The 20,687-nt window shown below is 47.5% G+C and overlaps 1 protein-coding gene across 7 annotated transcripts in view; it reads left to right on the forward strand.

The window, feature by feature from the left end:
- Window positions 1-20,687, forward strand: part of LOC139274924 (high affinity 3',5'-cyclic-AMP phosphodiesterase 7A-like) — a 270,952-nt gene that overhangs the window by 223,974 nt on the left and 26,291 nt on the right. For all 7 annotated transcript variants that reach the window (XM_070891671.1, XM_070891706.1, XM_070891663.1 and 4 more), the window contains one exon: window positions 13,612-13,703. In XM_070891671.1, coding sequence (XP_070747772.1) covers window positions 13,612-13,703 — 92 coding nt within the window. The remainder of the gene's footprint in view (window positions 1-13,611; window positions 13,704-20,687) is intronic.

The raw sequence follows: 20,687 nt of genomic DNA on the forward strand, positions 1-20,687 counted from the left end.
AGTCTCTGAATTAACACTGTCACTCTCCATCTTAATAAAGAATTCTACCATATTATGGTCACTCTTCCCCAGGGGGCCTTGCGCAACAAGATTGCTAATTAGTCCTCTCTCATTACACAACACCCAGTCTAGGATGGCCAGCTCTCTAGTTGGTTCCTCAACATATTGGTCTAGAAAGCCATCCCTAATACACTCCAGGAAATCCTCCTCCACCGCATTGCTACCAGCTTGGATAGCCCAATCTATATGTAGATTAAAGTCGCCCATGATAACTGCTGTACCTTTATTGCACGCATCTCTAATTTCTTGTTTAATGCTGTCCCCAACCTCACTACTACTGTTTGGTGGTCTGTACACAACTCCCACGAGCGTTTTCTGCCCTTTGGTATTCCGCAGCTCTACCCATACAGATTCCTCATCATCCAAGCTAATGTCTTTTCTTACTATTGCGTTCATTTCCTCTTTAACCAGCAACGCTACCCCACCTCCTTTTCCTTTCTGTCTATCCTTCCTGAAAGTTGAATACCCCTGGATGTTGAGTTCCTAGCCTTGGTCACCCTGGAGCCATGTCTCCATAATCCCAATCATATCATAATCGTTAATAGCTGCCTGTGCAGTTAATTCATCCACCTTATTACGAATACTCCTTGCATTGAGGCACAGAGCCTTCAGGCTTGTCTTTTTAACACTCTTTGTCCCTTTAGAATTTTGCTGTAATGTGGCACTTTTTGATTTTTGCCTTGGGTTTCTCTGCCCTCCACTTTTACTATTCTCCTTTCTATCTTTTGCTTCTGCCCCCATTTTATTTCCCTCTATCTCCCTGCATAGGTTCCCATCCCCCTGCCATATTAGTTTAACCCCTCCCCAACAGCACTAGCAAACACTCCCCCTAGGACATTGGTTCCGGTCCTGCCCAGCTGGAGACTGTCCAGTTTGTACTGGTCCCACCTCCCCCAGAACCAATTCCAATGTCTCAGGAATTTGAATCCCTCCCTCCTCAAGCTGTCCTGCTATTTCTACTCTGACTAGCACGTGGCACTGGTAGCAATCCTGAGATTACTACCTTTGAGGTCCTACTTTTTAATTTAACTCCGAGCTCCCTAAATTCAGCTTGTAGGACCTCAATCCACTTTTTACTGAAATCGTTGGTACCTATATGCACCAGGACAACTGGCTGTTCATCCTTCCCCTCCAGAATGCCCTGCAGCCGCTCCGAGACGTCCTTGACCTTTGCACGAGGGAGGCAACATACCATCCTGGAGTCTCGGTTGCGACTGCAGAAATGCCTCTCTCTTCTCCTTACAATAGAATCCCGTACCACTATAGCTCTCCCACTCTTTTTCTTGCCCTTCTGTGCAGCAGAGCCACCCATGGTGCCATGAACTTGGCTGCTGCTACCTTCCCCTGGTGAGCCATCTCCCCCAACAATATCCAGAGCGGTATATCTGTTTTGGAGGGAGATGACCGCAGGGGACTCCTGCACTGCCTCCCTACTCCTACTCTGCCTGATGGTCACCCGTTCCCTATCTGCCTTTGTAACCTTTACTTGCGGTGTGAACAACTCACTGAATGTGCTATCCACGACATCCTTAGCATCGCGCATGCTTCAGAGTGAATCCCTCCGCAGCTCCAGTGCCGTCATGCGGTCTAACAGGAGCTGCAGCTGGATACACTTCCTGCACACATAGTCGTCAGGGATACTGGAAGCATCCCTGATTTCCCACATGGCACAGGAGGAGCATGACATGGGTCTGGCTCTCCTGCCATGACTTAAGCTTTAAAATAACCTAATTTGGCAACAATGCCAAAGGTTTCTTACTGACAAGATAAGGAAAAAAAAACAGTCACCAATCAACCAGCCAGTCACTTACCCTCTTGGCTGTGACGTCACACTTCATTTTATTTTCCTCCCACGTCGGGGAGTCAGCACTGGTGGGGAAAACAAGACAAAGCAACAACTCCTGCTCCCACTTACCAAACTCTTACCTTTGCACTCTGAGCTGCTGCTGCACTCGGTGCAGGTATGCACAAAGCCCTCTCTTTTTATACTGTTTCTAGCTGACTCACCACTGGACTGTTTAGGGAACCAGTTTTTACTAGCTGGCCAATTAACTAAGCTAGCTTGCTTGTTTGTCTCTGCTTAAACCTACAAGAATCCTATCTGTTTAATATTTCAGTTTTACTTAAACTTGTAATCTTATTTTACCTTTAGAAGCTACTAAAAATTGTCACTAGTAATTTACACCAGTTGGTTGCACACCAGTTGCACATTTAGGAAGTGGTATCCCTTTCTGTTTCTCAATACCTCTGCATTCTGGAATGGTGCTCACAAGGCCATGTGTGTGCAGTCAATTGCACCTTGCACCCTCGAAGTCCGCTATCCTGGCAAACCCACATGCGCGCTCATCCTGGTTCTCTACCTTCCCAATGAGCGTGATGAAGTCCATTCAACGGGTGTAGAGAGCCCATGTGATGTCGCGGATGCAGCAATGTGCTGCGAATTGTGAGATGCAGCATATGCCCCCTGATGCAGCCTGGAAGGAGCCGGAGGCATAGAAGGTGAATGCCACCATGACTTTCACTGCGACGGACAGTGCACTCCTGGTGTCGATGTGAGGCTGCAGGTCTTCCTGCAGGAGCTGGCATATCTCTTAATGACCTCCTTTTGGAAGCGCAACCTTCTGACACACTGCTCCTTGGAGAGGTCCAGGTATGAGCATTGCCGGCGGTAAAGCCGTGGGGCTTCCTGCCCCCCTGCCTCGACGTCTAGGGGCTCTCCTCCTTCGACCGCCGACATGACCAACAGCCCTTCTCTCTTCACGATGTCTTGCTGGAACATGTAGAATGTGACGCTGGCGAACAAGTAATGCTCCCATTAAAGTTTTAGAAATAAGTTTCTCTCAAGCTCAACTGGTATGTCTGCTTGCCACTGCAAACTCGGAGGCTCACCACCGTGCTGTGTGTAAACGTTGCACTGACTGTGATCTCTGAGGGAAGAGCTTCCTCGTCCCTTTAAGTAGCCACCAGTTAACGACTCTGCAAGCCTGTACCGACTGGTTTTCCAGACATGGTGGCCGTTAATTGAGGCGGCCCCACCTAATTTTCCGACTGGGGCACAAGCGTGGACGTTGCACCAGGAATATGTCATGATTGGAGTGATCATCAGCAGCCAGGCGCGACTGGTTTGCGCCCCTGGTGAGCCTCGAATGAATTTTTGGTCGGGGGCGCTAAATGCTGCACTCCCATTCTTTGGCTGCTAACTGAAAATCCAGCCCTTGAATTTTTGGCAGTGTTGGTTCCTAATTCTAATTATTACAACAAGATGTCTCCACAAGTGTAAGTTTTATAAATTTGCACTCGAGAAACACATTGAATGAAAAATCCTGTGGCTTTTTTGGCAAAGTTCCAGATATATGTGCTCCCTGCATGTGAAACATGTAGAGGGAAAGTCAATTTGTAAATTTTATTTTTAGGTTTCATTTGTGTTTTTCTAGGGATTTGTTACTGTTCTTTATTGTTTGAAACTTCTGGATAGGGGCAAAAAAGCAACAGGAATTTTGTGTAGGATTACAGTGGGCCAGATAATACAATAGGCGCCCTAGTTGTCGAACACTCACTCCCAATGATCACTGAATGGGAGGCCCATTTAGAAAACAAACTTGCCTGGAAGACCCTTATCTTCCCAGCTTGCCATCTGTTATGTACTTCAGCTTGAAAAAGTCAAAGTGCTTCACTACTGCCATAGTCATATACAGCCCCTGCTGAAATTAAAAAAGTTTGCTCTCCGTGGGCAACTAGCAGCTCTTCACAGGTTGCTGACACTTGAAATTTTGGCCCAATCCATCTGGGCATATGCTACGTCCTGGGAGTGCCAGAAAATCTTTAAGGTTATCTCGTATTATCATGCAAAGTCATCTCACTTGTGCACAGGTGCATGGCATGTATTGGGAGCAGTGCCTCTGATGGTGCAGTTGTGATATTTATTTTGGTGCTTGTGGCAGATTAAGTTCCAGCCAATAAAACTGCAAGTCAATAATGTTTTAGTAAAACGTTTTTCCTCAACATCTTGGAAATATCACCTTTCTAAAAACATGAAGATTTAGAACATCTGATTGAGTTATTTACTTCAGTCTGTTGTTGATTGCACTCCTGAACATATTTAAAAGTATATATACACAATACAGCGACCATCATCATCATCATCATCATAGGCAGTCCCTCGGAATCATAGAAACATAGAAAATAGGTGCAGGAGTAGGCCATTCGGCCCTTGGAGCCCGCACCACCATTCAATATGATCATGGCTGATCATTCACCTCAGTACCCCTTTCCCTCTTTCTCTCCATACCCCTTGATCCCTTTAGCCGTAAGGGCCACATCTAACTTCCTCTTGAATATATCCAATGAACTGGCATCAACGACTCTCTGCGGCAGGGAATTCCACAGGTTAACAACCCTCTGAGTGAAGAAGTTCTCCTCATCTCAGTCCTAAATGGTGTACCCCTTATCCTAAGACTATGTCCCCTGGTTATTGACTTACCCAACATCGGGAACATTCTTCCTGCATCTAACCTGTCCCATCCCGTCAGAATCTTATACGTTTCTATGAGATCCCCTCTCATCCTTCTAAACTCCAGTGTCTAAAGGCCCAGTTGATCCAGTCTCTCCTCATATGGCCGTCCAGCCATCCCTGGAATCAGTCTGGTGAACCTTCGCTGCACTCCCTCAATAGCAAGAACGACCTTCCTCAGATTAGGAGACCAAAACTGAACACAATATTCCAGGTGAGTCCTCACTAAGACCCTGTACAATTGCAGTAAGATCTCCCTGCTATACTCAAATCCCCTAGCTATGAAGGCCAACATATCATTTGCCGCCTTCACCGCCTGCTGTACCTGCATGCCAACTTTCAATGACTTGTGAACCATGACACCCAGGTCTCGTTGCACCTCCCCTTTCCCTAATCTGTCGCCATTCAGATAATATTCTGCCTTCATGTTTTTGCCACCAAAGTGGATAACCTCACATTTATCCACATTATACTGCATCTGCCATGCATTTGCCCACTCTCCTTACCTGTCCAAATCACCTGCAGCCTCTTAGCATCCTCCTCACAGCTCACACCGCCACCCAGTTTAGTGTCATCTGCAAAATCGAGGAAGACTTGCTTCCACTCTCTTAAAATGAGTCCTTAGGTGGCTGTACAGTCCAATACGAGAACCACAGTCTCTGTCACAGGTGGGGCAGATAGTCGTTGATGGTAAAGGAGGGTGGGACTGGTTTGACAAATGCTCTTTCCACTGCCTGCGCTTGATTTCTGCACACTCGGCGACGAGACTCGAGGTGCCCAGCGCCCTCCCGGATGTACTTCCTCCACTTAGGGTGGTCTTTGGCCAGGGACTCCCAGGTGTCAGTGGGGATGTTGCTCTTTATCAGGGAGGCTTTGAGGGTGTCCGTGTAACGTTTCCGCTGCCCACCTTTGGCTCATTTGCTGTGAAGGAGTTCAGAGTAGAGCACTTGCTTTGGAAGTCTCTTGTCTGGCATGCGAACAATGTGGCCTGCCCAGCGGAGCTGATCAAGTGTGGTCAGTGCTTCAATGCTGGGGATGTTGGCCTGGTCAAGGACGCTAATATTGGTGCGTCTGTCCTCCCAAGGAATTTGTAGGATCTTGCGGAGACACCATTGGTGGTATTTCTCCAGCGACTTGAGGTGTCTACTGTACATGGTCTATGTCTGAGCCATACAGGAGGGCGGGTATTACTACAGCCCTGTAGACCATGAGCTTGGTGGCAGTTTTGAGGGCCTGGTCTTCAAACACTCATTTTCTCAGGCGGCCGAAGGCTGCACGGGCGCATTGCTGAATCTCGTCGTCAATGCCTGCTCTTGTTGATAAAAAGCTCCCAAGGTATGGGAAGTGGTCCACATACGTTGTCCAGGGCTGCGCCGTGGATCTTGATGACTGGGGGGCAGTGTTGTGCGGCAAGGACAGGCTGGTAAAGGACCTTTGTCTTACGGATGTTTAGCGTAAGGCCCATGTTTTCATACGCCTCAGTAAATACGTCGACTACAGCCTGCATAAATACAGCCATATTGTACCATTGGTTATGCATAATTGTGGCATTTTGCTCAAGGAGAAAGACTGCTCCAAGTTATGAGACTTAATGCTTGATTATGAAGCAACCGCTGTAATTTATAATCACATTTACACAGTAAATACTGGATGTTTGATACGGTATCATTGGATTAAAAATTTCACAACCTCGACGTTTCAAAGCGCTTCACAGCCAATGAAGTACTTTTGAAATGTATTCACTGTTGTAATACAAGGATTATCATTAATCTCCGCACAACAGTTAAGATTTCACTAGTTTAATTTGTTTTTATTATGTATCAATTCAATCCTAATTTATTCTGCTATTCCTTTCTGTGTGTTAGAAGACCACAAATACAATACTGTGTTGTGAGTTGTATTTTTGAACACTCAGCGATATTTCTTGCCCAATTAATATGGGTAATGTGTTGTGCTTATACTTCTTTGGTAAATATTGTTGGAATAGTGACTATCCCATCTACTAACCTATGACTGAACTATATTTTGAGTTAAGCCCATGTATTGATCAATTATCTTGCTTGACCTGTTGATTTCAGTGATTAAGCAATGAATACTATGTAATCTGCACTCTTTTTTGTTAAATTATCTACACACCGATGGAGTGGACTGGCTATGGGAAAGAGTCGCATAAGGGATGCCTTCCCTTTAAGACTAAAAGGGGATGAGAAAGATGCTGAGAAGCTGTCCTTCATGGGACAGGATTAAAATCATTTGATCAGATTGTTTGATGTGTTGAACAGCATAGTGGGGTAATGGCCCAGTCAGAAATTGTTTACTTCATGTGACTCTGCATGGGCAATAGAGCTTTTGCTCAGGATAGCACAACTCCCAGACTTTGACCTTTAGTGAGATTTTTCTTGTTTCCTCTTGCTAGATTGTCATAAGTTAGTTGGGGAGAATATGCATAAATGTATTTGCCTTGACTGTAACTAGGACACAACATATAGGGCTAGAAATTCAGTGCATTTGCGTCTCCCGTTCGCGTCCCCGGTAACCTTACCGCCCGGGCGCAAGGCTGCCAACAATAGGGCGGGAGTGTAGCAGCGGTACTACAGCGTTGTGCCCTGATCTCCTGCACCCGGAGATCGCCGTGCGCATCGGCCCTTTAGCGCCCTGGCCCTGAAATTCATTTTCGCCCCCTGCAGCAGCGCCGGCCGAAAGCACCGACAGCTGCAGGAGGCACGGACTGGATGGCGAGGTTTCTGGGTGGGAGAAGAGACTTACTTTGTGTTTCCCACTGCTGCTCCATTCTCTTCGCAGAGTCCTGGCTGCAGTCACTCAGCAGAGTGCCGGGCTGATTATGCGGCGCCCCCACTTCCTGGTGGTCCAGATAGGTCCGTTTTCCTTCTGCAGAGTTGGCAGTGTGGGTCCTCCCTTTAAATGAGGGAAGAGCCCCTCGCGTGTGGTAGCACTGCACGGCCCCATTAGCGCCCTTGGAAAGAAGTGAACCGTTTGATGTAGTGCTCCACTTCCTACCGGGGGTGGTAGCCCGATTTTCTCGAGAGGGGCGGGACTTCCATGCCTGGTGCTCGGTCTCGCACCTCATGAATGTTCCGCCCCCAAACGGGGCGATAATGAATTTCACCCCCTTGGAGTCCACCATACCACCGCTGATGTGCCACACGCTCTACTGGCACTGATTTAGTCATTGCGATGCATGTGCAGAACCAACGTTGTAAAGTACCCTCTCAACAGATGGTCCCTTCACCACCCAATTAGCAGTCCAAACAGCTGGTTACAAGAGCAGAGTTCTCTATGCACAGGCCAGGGTCTGAGTTAGCGTCTAGAGTCAGAGATGCAGACGTTGCAGGGCAACAGGGAGGGGGGAAGTTACCAGGACACTTTGAACCAGGAGGCAGTCACACCTCTTTGGTTAGGTAGTAGTACAGATCTGGTTAGTAGTCAGGGACAGGAGGATGTGACAGGTGCAGTGCTGGAGGAGTTCCAGCCTTTGTCCTTATCCAATAGGTATGAGGTTCTTATGACTATACGCACAAAGTCTGCAGGGTGGATGAGCAAACTGACCATGGCACCATGGTTCAGGAGGCCATTCAAGTGGCGGAGGGGAGGGGGGCGGGATGGTGAGTGAAAAGGAATGTTGTGGTGGTAGGGGACAGTATAGTCAGGTGGATAGATACTGTTCTCTGCAGCCGCAACCAGGTGTTCCGACGGTTGTGTTGCCTGCCAGGGTTAAGGATATCTCATTGCGACTGGAGAAGAATTTGGAGTAGGAGGGGAGGATCCAGTGACTAGTTCCCTGTAGGAACCAACGACATACATAGAACTAGGAATGAGGTTCTGCTGAGAGAGTTTGAGGAGGTAGGGTCCAAAATAAAACGCAGAACCTCAAAGGTAATATTCTCTGGATTGTTACGTGAGCCAAGTGCAAATTGGCAAAGAGACAAGCAGATCAGAGCATTAAATGCGTGGCTCAAAGAGTGGTGTGGGAGGAAGGGGTTTTGATTCATGGGGCACGGCACCAGTACTGGGGAAAGAGGGAGCTGTTCCGTTGGTATGGGCTCCACTTAAACTGTGCTGGGACCAGTGTCCTGGCGAATCAAATAACTAGGGCTGTAGACTGGCCTTTAAACTAAAAAGGGGGGAGGTCGATGGGGGGGGGGGGGTGGCGGGAAGGGAAGGGATCTGGTGAGAGGCAATATAGAAATCTAAAGAGAAAAGTCAAGGCAATGGAGCCATGTATCAATAAACAGTGTATCAATTTAGGTTAAGATAAGTAGACTGTGACAGGAAGGGATAGAGTTTAATGGTAATAGTGCATCAGCGAATAAAGTGAAAGCAGGGCATAATGGTAAAAAGTTAAAATTAAAGGCTCCTTATCCAAATGCACAAATCATTTGTAACAAAATAGACGAATTAGCGGCACAAATAGAGATAAATGGGTTTAGTGTAATAGCCATTACAGAGACGTGGTTGCAAGGGTACCAAGGTTGGGAACTAAATATTCCAGAGTATTTGACATTTCGAAAAGACAGGCAGTATAGAGAAGGTGGTGGTGGAGGGTGGGGCGGGGGGGTGGGGAGCACTGATAATAAAGGATGACATAAGGATAGTAGTGAGAAAGGACCTTGGCTCGGAAAATCGGGAAATAAAATCAGGCTGGGATTTTACTAACATCGGTGGCGGGCGACATCGGTGGTGAGTCCTGAACCCACTGCTGGCGCCATTCCTCTCTATAAAATGAATTCCCCTTGATGGGGCTTGTTAAGCCTGCCCAGTATGTTTTCCGGCCAATTAGAAGAAGCCGGTATGGTGACGTCATCTGATGAGCCGTTATCAGCTGGTTTCCTTAAAGAGACCATGGCCAACTTTAATTTGACATTTGTGCAGTCCGTGTTCTATTGCATTGAGGTGCTGCAAACACTGACCAGCACTGCACAAATGCACAGGGCTGCACCCAGGCTCTCCCATGACTCCCTCACAGCACTTAGGGAGGTCCTCTTGGACAGATTTGTATGCACTTTTGGAAATGGCTTCATGAGTTGCAGTGAATGGTGGGAAATAACGGTAACCCCGCAATGGGGCTAAGTGTGAAAGGAATGGCTTGGACATTGTAGGGATTCTTTCAGGTGTTATTGTGGGGTGGTGCCAACCTGGCGCATCATGTGGCAGGCAACCAGAGTGTGCAGCGTCCAGTGAAGTAAATCTGGCCATGGTGAGGCCATCCCGGGCCTCCCGGGCAGCAATGTGGTCAGGTGCTGATACCCTCCGTCGTAATGGAAGTAGTTTATAGGCTGCCCAACAGCAGCTGTACTGTTGGACAGGCAATTCATCAAGAAATAATAGGAGTTTGTAACAAAGGCAATGCAGTAATTGTGGGGGTATTTAATCTTCATACAGACTGAGCAAATCAAATTGGTAAAGGTAATCTGGAGGTGAGTTCATGGAATGCATTCAAAACAGTTTTGGAGAGCAATTTGTTATGGAATTAACCAGGGAACCTGCTATTTCAGATCTTGCATTGTGTAATGAGACAGGATTAATTAGTAATCTCATCATAAAGGATCCTCAGGGGAAGAGTGATTATAATATGAGGGTTTGAGAGTGACATACTTAAATCTATAACTAAATAAAGCCGATTACATAGGTATGAGGGGCAAGTTGGCTAAGGTAGATTGGGAAATTAGATTAAAAGGTATGACGGTAGATGATCAGTGGCAAACATTTAAAAAAAAAAACATTTTAAATTTCTCAATGAATATGCATTTCATTGAGAAATTAAAAACGATCCGTTTGTGGCTAACTAAAGAAGTTAAGGATAGTATTAGATTCAAAGAGGAGGCTTAAAATGTTGCACAGAATAGTAGTAAGCCTGAGTTTTAGAAACCAGCAAAGGATGACGAAAACATTGATAAAAAGGGAGAAAATAAAATGAGAGTTAACTCGAAAGAAATATAAAAACAGATTATAAGAGCTTCTACAAGTATGTAAAAAGGAAGAGAGTAGCAAAAGTAAGCATTGGTCCCTTAGAGGCTGAAACAGGAGAAATCATAATGGGGACTAAGGAAATGGCAGAGACTTTAAACAAATATTTTGTATCTGTCTTCACAGTAGAAGTCACAAAAAGCATACCAAAAATAGTGGGGAACCAAGGGGCTGCTGAGATTGAGGAGCTAAAATCAGTAGAGAAAAAGTAATTGAGAGACTAATGGGACTAAATACTGACAAATCCCCTGGATCCGATGGCCTACATCATAGAGTTTTAAAAGAGGTGACTGCAGAGATAGTGGCTGCATTGATTGTGTTCTTCCAAAATTCCCTAGATTTTAGAAGAATCCCAGTGGATTGGAAGGTAGCACATGTAACACCGCTATTCAAGAAGACAGAGAAAAGGGAACTGCAGGCCAGTTAGCCTGACATCAGTCATCAGGAAAATGTGGGAATCTGTTATTAAGGAAGTGGTAACAGGGCACTTTGAAAATCATAATATGATTAGGTAAAGTCAACATGGTTTTACGAAAGACAAATCGTGTTTAACAAATATTTTTAACAAATGTTTTTTGAGGATGTAACTAGCAGGCTAGATAAAGGGGAACCAGTGGATGTAGTTTATTTGATTTCAAAAAGTATTTGATAAGGTGCCACATAAAAGGTTGTTACGCAAGATAAAGGCTCAGGGGTTGGGGGTAATGTATTAGTGTGGATAGAGGATTGGTTAACGGACAGAAAACAGCATTTTCGGGTTGGCAAGCTGTCACTAGTGGGGTGCTGCAAGGATCAGTGCTTGGGCCCTAGCTATTTACAATCTATATTAATGACTTATATGAAGGGATTGAGTATAATGTATCCAAGTTTGCTGACTATACAAAGCTAGGTGGGAAAGTAAGCTGTGAGGAGGACACTAAGAGCTTGCAAAGAGACATAGACAGGTTAAGTGAATGGGCAATAAGGTGGCAGATGGAGTGTAATGTGGGGAAATGTGAGGTTATTCACTTTGGTAGGAAGAATAGAAAAACAGTATGTTTTAAATGGTGGGAAACTATTAGAGTTGGTGTTCAGCGAGATTTAGGTGTCCTTGTACAGGAAACGCAGAGTGTTAGCATGCAGGTACAGCAAGCAATTAGGAAGGCAAATGGCATGTTGGCCTTTATTGCAAGGGGTTTAGAGTACAAGAGTAAGGAAGTCTTGGCTACAATTGTACAGGGTTTTGGTGAGACCACACATGGAGTACTGTGCACAGTTTTGGGGTTGGATTTTCGATTCGTTTGCGACCGGGTTTTTGTAGCGCTTTGACCCTCCACGGCGAAAAATGGGGCAGTCAGCTGTTTTTCGTCCGGGCGCGATTCTCGGGTTCGGTTTTTTACGGCGGCGCTTAAAAGCACTGCCGGGGAGAGCTGCGCCGGGTATGCAACGGCTCGCATTGCGACACCGGCACAAGTTTCGTCAATCACCCGACCCGTATGCCGGGAAACGCAACCTGCGATGACCGCCAGGGAAAACACAACAGTGCAGCCCTACCGGCGGTGGTGAGTTGGATAAACTGTAAAAAAGGTAAGTTAAAGTTTTAATTTTTTTAAAATATTTTTGCAGCGATTTGTGTGGTAAGGGTGTTGGCAATGTTTTTTGAATATTTTTGTGAATTTTTTCCCCCTCCTCCCAAGGCCTCTCTTGGATCGTTCCTGGACCTGCACTAAAGTTGGCAAGGAACCCGTTTTTGCGCTGCAAAACTAGTACAACAACTCCCTTTGCGCAAGGCCCATATGACAAAAATTGCTCCACAAAGTGCAAACGTTAATTGGGCGGTAAATTTCCTGCCCCACCTCCGTTTATGCCGTGAAAATGGCAAAGTCAAAAATCCATCCCTTGGTCTCCTTATGTAATGAAGAATATACTTGCCTTAGAGGCAGTGCAACAAAGGTTCACTAGATTGATTCCTGGGATGAATGGATTGTCCTATGAAGAGGGATTGAGTAGATTGGGCCTATACGCTGGAATTTAGAAGAATGAGAGGTGATCTCATTGAAACGTATAACATTCTTGGGAGGGGGATTGACAGTGTAGATGTTGAGGGGTTTTTCCCCCTGGCTGGAGCGTCTAGAACTAGGGAATATTGTCTCAGGATAAGGGGTTGGCCATTTAAGACTGAGATGAGGAGGAATTTTTTCACTCGGAGAGTTGTGTATCTTTAGAATTATCTACCCTAAAGGGCTGTGGATGTTGAACCGTTGAGTATATTCAAGGCTGAGATAGATAGATTTTTGGACTTGAGGGGAATCAAAAGATACGGGGATTGAGTGGGAAATGGAGTTGAGATCGAAGATTAGCCATGATGACGGAGCAGGCTCGAGGGGCTGTATGGCCTACCTCTCCTCCTGATTCTTATGTTTTTATGGTATCTTACGTGACTACCAGAAAATGTCACTTGGTGCTGGTGCTTTTTTGTGATGCTTAAAAGCTCCTCATTCAAAGAATGAAACAGATTCTACAAGAAAGGTAATTTTGCTTCATTTAAAAAATAGTGTCTTTATATGAGCAATGTATCCCACTCATCATTACAAAATAGTACTGATGGCTTTCTACATTACAAATTCATAAACAAAGTTTGTTGAGACTGTCATGATGCTATGATGTTGTAAGATTGCACTCCCAATATATAAAGAGTACTGTTAAGTGGCATTTCATAAAAGATTGCAAAAATAAATCTGTGTCTGATATATTACAGATTGAATAATTAGGCTTGTGATTTTTGTTCAATTAATTTATTTATTAATGTTGACCCTGAAGTTGTCCTTTGTAAATGATGTGTAATCTCAAAGCACCTTTGTTTTGCCAGTCAAACATTACTGGTATATTCAACAGATTAATTTGTTCATGCTTTTGAAGACATTCAGTACAAGAAATTAAGTTAGAATTTTACTTGCAAAGTAGAGTTTTTCAACAAAAACAGTAACTGCCCTTTGCATGATTTGGTCTTCTGGAAACGAGAAGAATTTGATGTTTTATTTTTTCATAACTACTAATTATCTTTCCTTCACTCACAGAATACCTCGGTGTTAGAAAACCATCACTGGAGGTCAGCAGTGTGTGTGCTCCAGGAATCTAAATTATTTTCACATCTTTCAGTCGAGGAAAGGTGTGTATCTGATGTTTTGTTAAATAATTATCTGCAAATTTGATTTGTGTTTCTGAATTAGGTTTCAGTGCATCTATTGCATATTTGAAAATAAATCAGAATCAATAAATACTTATGGGCCGAAATTGCCCCTTTCTATAAGAGCGTCGGTAAGGGCTCACCACCTAGTTGGCGCGGAGTCACCATCATTGAGTAAATTGCCCTCCATGTTTTTGCCTGCGGTGATCGTCACCGCACCGCCCGTGTAGCTGCCCCGTCGGGCACGCGCCGACCCCCTTTCTGCCCCGCGTGGGAAATTCCCCTGAGGGCACATCTGCCCTTAAAGGGGAGGGTGCTCTGTCACGGCTGCAAGTTTGTTTTACTTGTCGGCTGACTCTGAGGTTGGCCCGACAATGGCGGCCACGAGTTCGGCCGGGCTGCCAACAGGCAGCTCAGCATCCCCTCTTGGGTACTAGGCTGCTGCCCCGGCCTAAACCCTCCCCGGTGGCCCAATGGGTGCCGCTAACGTGGCTGCAGAGCTCGCAGCGGCTCTCCCCTTTAACTGAAGGGGATGAGGCACGTCCACGTCACGCTGACATCTGTCCTACGGATTGGGGCGGAGAAAAAATAAAAACACGGTGAGTCCACCACTTTTTCATCGGGGGGCAATTTTGGCCCCTTAGTTTCTAGGTAATTGGAGTTGGTATATATCCAGTAGGTCATAAAACTTTTCACACTTGCCACCAATAACAAATGCAAGATGCTCATGTCCGACATGGATGAGCAGAGATTTCCTCCAATTAAATATTGGGAAGACTGAAGCCATTGTCTTCAGTCCCTGCCACACACTCCATTCCCTAGCTACTGACTCCATTCCTCTCCCTGGCCACTGTCTGAAGCTGAACCAGACCATTCGAAATCTTGGCATCCTATTTGATCCTGAGCTGAACTTCTGGCCCCATATTCTCTCCACCGTCTACTTTCACCTCCATAGCATCGCCTGTCTCTGCCCCTGCTCAGCTCATCTACTGTGGAAATGCTCATCCATGCCATTGTTACTTCTGGACTAGACTGTTCCAGTTCACTCTTGGCCAGCCTCCTACCTTTGAGCATCTGTAAACTTGGAGCTCATCCAAAACTTTGCCTGTATCACGCCAAGTCCCGTTCACCCATCATCCCTGTGCTTGCTGACCTTCATTAGCACCCAGTCCAGCAATGTCTCGATTTTAAAATTCTCATTCTTGTTTTCAAAACCATCCATGGCCTTGTTCCTCTCTCTCTCCCTATCCAGCCATAACATATTCCAAGATCTCTCAGCTCCTCCAATTTTGGCCTCTTGCGCATTTCAGATTTTCTTTGCTTCACTGAGAGCCTTCAGCTGGCTTGAACCAAGCTTTTATTCACCTGCCCAAATATCTCCTTACTAGCAGAGACCTGCAAAAAATTTGTGGTCTCATTAGTATCGTTACTGCAACAGTACTTGTTTAGATTGTTATTGTTAAGCTCATAATAAGGTGATGCAACTGAGTACTGTAGACAGTGAGTAAGTGACCTTAGCTCCTTTATTTAAACTCCAGAGTGTTGGTACAGCATGGGAGGCCTTCTTATATACAATGCTCCCAAGGGATGCTGGGAATCCTTGGGACTCCCAACAGGTAGGCCCTCTGGTGGTGGTATGAAACAAGTTGCCAAGGGTTACATACATAACATCACTTCCTCCCAAAGCCAATAGTACACTTATTTACAGGGCGAGACGATCTGGGACTTTTCACTCCCTTATCGATTGTCTCGGTACAAATGCAGGTGTGGGTGAGTTGGTTGGTTCTTCGCTGGGCTGCTGGGCAGCTGGCCTTGCCAGGCTGCTGGGGATGGTGAGTTCAGCTTCATGGTCAACCGTGATGTCGGTTGCCACTTATGTGTGTGTTGGAAGGGTCAAAGTTGGTGGTGCCCTCTTCGGGTTACTCGTGGCTGTTAGTGAATCGCAATTTGGTTTGGTCCGAGTGCTTTCTGCACATTAGTCCATTGGCCAGCTTGACCTAAAACACCCTACTCCCTTCTTTGGCTATGACAGTGCTAGCAAGCCATTTGGGACCATGTCCATCGTTGAGTACAGATACAGGGTCATTGACTTCAATATCATGTGACAATGGTACATGCTTTGTTGATGCCGCCTGCCCGCGACGTGATCATGGAGATCAGGGTGGACAAGAGAGAGCCTTGTTTTGAGTGCCCTTTTCATGAGCAGCTCAGCTGGGGGAACCCCAGTGAGCGAGTGTGGTCTGGTGCGGTAGATGAGCAGGACTCGGAACAGGCAGATCTGCAGGGAGCCTTCTGACACATGTTTCAAGCCATCCTTGATGGTTTGGACTGCCCGTTCTGCCTGGCCGTTGGATGCGGGCTTGAACGGGGCAGATGTGACGTGCTTGATCCCATTGTGGGTCATGAATTCCTTGAATTCAGCGCTGGTGAAACACGGCCAATTGTCGCTGACCAGGACATCAGGCAGGCCGTGCGTGGCAAACATGGCTCGTAGGCTTTCAATAGTGGCAGTGGACGTGCTTACAGACATTATTACACACTCAATCCATTTTGAATAAGTATCCACAACAACCAAAAACATTTTGCCTAGAAATGGGCCCACAAAGTCAACGTGGATCCTAGACCAAAGTTTGGAGGGCCATGACCACAAACTTAGCCGGTGCCTCTTTGGGTGCATTGCTCAGTTCAAAGCAAGTGTTGTATTGGCGCACGTATGACTCTAAATCTGAGTCGATGCCAGGCCACCACACATGGGATCTGGCTATAGCTTTCACCCTGGGTGGGTACTGTATAGGCCACGTATGAACGTTTCCCTGCCTTTCTTAGGCAAAACCACATGATTACCCCACAAAAGACAGTCCGCCTGTATGGACATTTCGTCTTTGCGCCGCTGGAATGGCTTGATCTCGTCATACATCTCCGTTGGGATGCTGGACCAGCTCCCATGGAAGACACAGTTTTTTTTTTACCAGGGACAGTAAAGGATTCTGGCTGGTCCAGGTCCTGATCTGGCGGGCCTTAACGGGTGACTTTTCGTTTTGAATGCATCCATCACCAAGAGCAAGTCTGCAGGCTGCCATTTCCACCCCGGTGGTGGGCAATGGTAGCCGACTGAGAACATCAGCGCAGTTCTCCGTGCCTGGTCTGTGGCGGATTACATAGTTGTATGCAGACAGCGTGAACGCCCATCTTTGGATGCGGGCAGAGGCATTGGTATTAATACCTTTGCTCTCTGAGAACAGCGATATGAGCGGCTTGTGGTCAGTTTCTAGCTCAAACTTGAGACCAAAGAAATACTGGTGCATTTTTTTCACCCCATAAACGCATGCCAGAACCTCTTTTTCAATCATGCTGTAGGCCCTTTCGGCCTTGTACAAACTCCTGGACTCATAAGTGACCAGTTGCAATGTTCCCGATTCGTTAGCCTGTTGTAACACACACCCGACCCCGTATGACGACGCATCGCAAGCTAGCACTAATCGTTTACATGGGTTATACAGAACAAGTACTTTGTTGGAACATTAACAAGTTTCTGGCTTCCTCAAAAGTAGCCTCTTGTGAATTCCCCCATACCCAGTTGTCTTCTTTGTGCAGTAGCACATGTAGGGGTTCTAACAAGGTGCTTAACCCGGTAGGAAATTACCAAAATAATTGAGGAGTCCCAGGAACGACCACAGCTCCGTCACGTTCTGTGGTCTCGGCGCGTTCTTGATGGTCTCTGTCTTGGTGTCGGTGGGTCTGATGCCGTCTGCCTCGATTCTTCTCCCTAAGAACTCGACCTCTGGTGCCAGGAAAACACATTTTGAGCGTTTCAACCTGAATCCCACGCGATCTAGCCGACTTAGAACCTCTTCCAGGTTCTGCAAGTGTTCAATGGTGTCCCGACCTGTGACCAGTATGTCGTCCTGGAAAACCACGGTGTACAGAACCGACTTTAGAAGGTTCTCCATGTTCCTTTGGAAAATTGCCGCGGACGATCGAATTCCAAACGGGCATCTATTGTAGATGAACAGACCTTTGTGCATGTTGATGCAGGTGAGGTCTTTCGAAGATTCCGCCAGCTCCTGCGTCATATAGGCCGAGGTCAGGTCCAACTTGGTGAACGTCTTTCTGCCTGCCAGCGTCGCATATAGGTCGTCTGCCTTGGGTAGCAGGTAATAATCCTGTAGCGAAAAACGGTTAAATCATTACTTTATAGTCCCCACAAATTCTGACCGTGCCGTCCCCTTTGAGAACCAGAACAATCGGACTGGCCCACTCATTGAACTCCAGCGGCGCTATGATGCCTTATCGCTACAGCCTGTCCAGCTCAATTTCCAATTTCTCTCGCATCATGTATGGTACCAGCCGTACCTTGTGGTGATGGGCCGTGTACCGGGAACCAAGTGGATCTGCACCTTCGCCCCCGAGAAACTGCCAATGCCTGGCTCAAACAACAACAGGACTTGCTCAGAACCTTGGTACATGAGGCGTCGTCGACGGACGAGAGCGCTCGGATGTCGTCCCAGTTCCAGCGGATTTTTCCCAGCCAGCTTCTGCCGAACAGTGTGGGGCCATCTCCTGGTACAATCCATAGTGGGAGTTCGTGCACTGCTCCATCATAGGAGACTTTTACTTCTGCACTGCCAATATCAGGGATCAGCTCTTTAGTGTCAGTTCTTAGCTTGGTATGAATGGGGCTAAGCTTGGGCCTGTGTGCTTTGTTGTACCACAGCCTGTTGAAGGCCTTTTTGCTCATGGTAGACTGACTCACACTTGTGTCCAGTTCCATGGATACTGGAATTCCGTTCAGTTCAACTTTTAACATGATCGGTGGACATTTCGTGGTGAAGGTGTGTACCCCATACACTTCTGCCTCCTCGGTTCGAGTCTCTAGTTCAGCCTGATCCACCATGGATCGATCCTCCTCTGCAACGTGGTGGTTTGCAGGGTTTGCAGCTCGTCTGCACATTCGCTAGAGGTGTCCCATTGTTCCACAGCCTTTGCACGCATAGTGTTTGAAGCGACATTGATGGGCTCGATGATCACCTTCGCAGCGCCAACAAGGTGTTAACTGCCTCACATTAACGATTGATGGCGGACTCTGGGTCATCTGAGGTCGTGCAGCTGCCGGTGTGTACGTTCTGCCATTCCTGCCTGAAAACGACGTTACTTTATGTACAGTACTTGCCGAAACCTCTTTATGCTGCAAAATTTGTTTGGTGTTATCGCTGGTGGACATAAATGTCTGGGCTATCGTTATGGCTTTGCTCAGATTCGGTGTTTCAACAGTCAATACTTTGCGAAGGATAACCTCATGGCCAATGCCAAGCACAAAAAAGTCTCTTAGCATTTGCTCAAGAGAGCCATCAAATTCACAATGTCCTGCAAGGCGCCTTGTTCGGCGATGTAGCTCGCCACTTCCTGGCCTTCAGACCGTTGACACATGTAGAATCGATACCTTGCCATCAAAACACTTTCCTTCGGATTTAGGTGCTCCTGGATCAGCGTACATAGTTCTTCATAGGATTTGGTTGTTGGTTTCACTGGAGGTAGAAGATTCTTCTTGAGGCCATAGGTTGTTGCTCCACAGACGGTAAGGAGGATCGCCCTTCGTTTGGTAGCGTTCTCGCCCCCTTCCAGCTCGTTGGCCACGAAGTATTGGTCGAGTTGCTCCACGAAGGCCACCCAATCATCCGCTTCTGAGAATTTCTCCAGGATACCAACAGTTCTTTGCATTTTCGCGTGGTTGTTCGTTATCTCGTCGCCAATTGATACGCTCATAATAAGGTGATGCAACTGAGTACAGTAGACAATGAGTAAGTGTGACCTTAGCTCCTTTAGTTAAACTCCAGAGTTGGTACAGCATGGGAGACCTGCTTATATACAGTGCTCCCAAGGAATGCTGGGATCCCTTGGGACTCCCAACAGTTAGGCCCTCTGGTGATGGTATGATACAGGTTGCCAAGTGTTACATACATAACAGTTATCTTCTTTATCAATAAAATCAATGCTGATGTCTTCCCCCCCCCCCCACCCACCTTCTCTCCTTCACTACCTCTCCCTCGCTCCCTCTCACTTCCTCCCATACTCCCTCTCTTCCTCCCTCTCCGCCCTCCCTCTCTTCCTCCCTCTCCGCCCTCCCTCTCTTCCTCCCTCTCTTCCTCCCTCTCTTCCTCCCTCTCCGCCCTCCCTCTCTTCCTCCCTCTCCGCCCTCCCTCTCTTTTTCCCCCCCCTCACTCCGCCCCCCTCTTTTCCCCCCTCTTCCCCCCCCCTTCACCCTCCCTCTCCACCCTCCTTCTCTTCCCCCACACTGACTCCCTGCTCTCTTTCTCCCCCCCGCCCTCCCTCTATTCCCCACCCCTTTCCCCCCTCCCTCTTCCCCGCTCCCTTTTCCTCCCCCCCCCCCCCCGCGCACTCTCTTCTCCCCCCCCCCCCGCCACGTGCACTCTCTTCCCCCGCCACTCTCTTCCCCCCCACCGCGCACTCTCTTTCCCCGCCAGTCTCTTCCCCCCCCCCGCCCCGCGCGCTCTCTTTCCCCCCCCCCCCTCTGTCTCTCTCTCCTCTCCACCCCCGCGCATTCTCTTCCCCCCCGCCACTCTCTCCCCGTGCACGCTCTCCGCACTCTCCCCCCGCACCCACCTCCCCTGCACTCTTTCCCCCCCCCCCCCAGGCGCTCTCTTTTCCCCCCCCCCCACACACTCTGCCTTCCCACCCCGCGCACTCTCTCTCTTTCCCCCCCCCCCCCCACACACCCTGCATTCTCTCTACCCCACAATGCACTCTCTCTCTTTTCCCCCCCCTCCCACGCACTCTCTCTCCACCCACTCCGGGCACTCTCTTTCCACCCCCCCCCCCCACCCCGTGCACTCTCTCCTCCCCCCCCGCACACTCACACACTCTTTTTCTCCCCCCCCCCCCCCCACTCACACACTACCCCCCCCCCCCCCCCCCCCGCGCGCACCCTCCCCTGCCTCTCTCCCCCTT

Source organism: Pristiophorus japonicus, chromosome 1, assembly GCF_044704955.1.
Source record: "Pristiophorus japonicus isolate sPriJap1 chromosome 1, sPriJap1.hap1, whole genome shotgun sequence".
Lineage (NCBI taxonomy): Eukaryota > Metazoa > Chordata > Chondrichthyes > Pristiophoridae > Pristiophorus > Pristiophorus japonicus.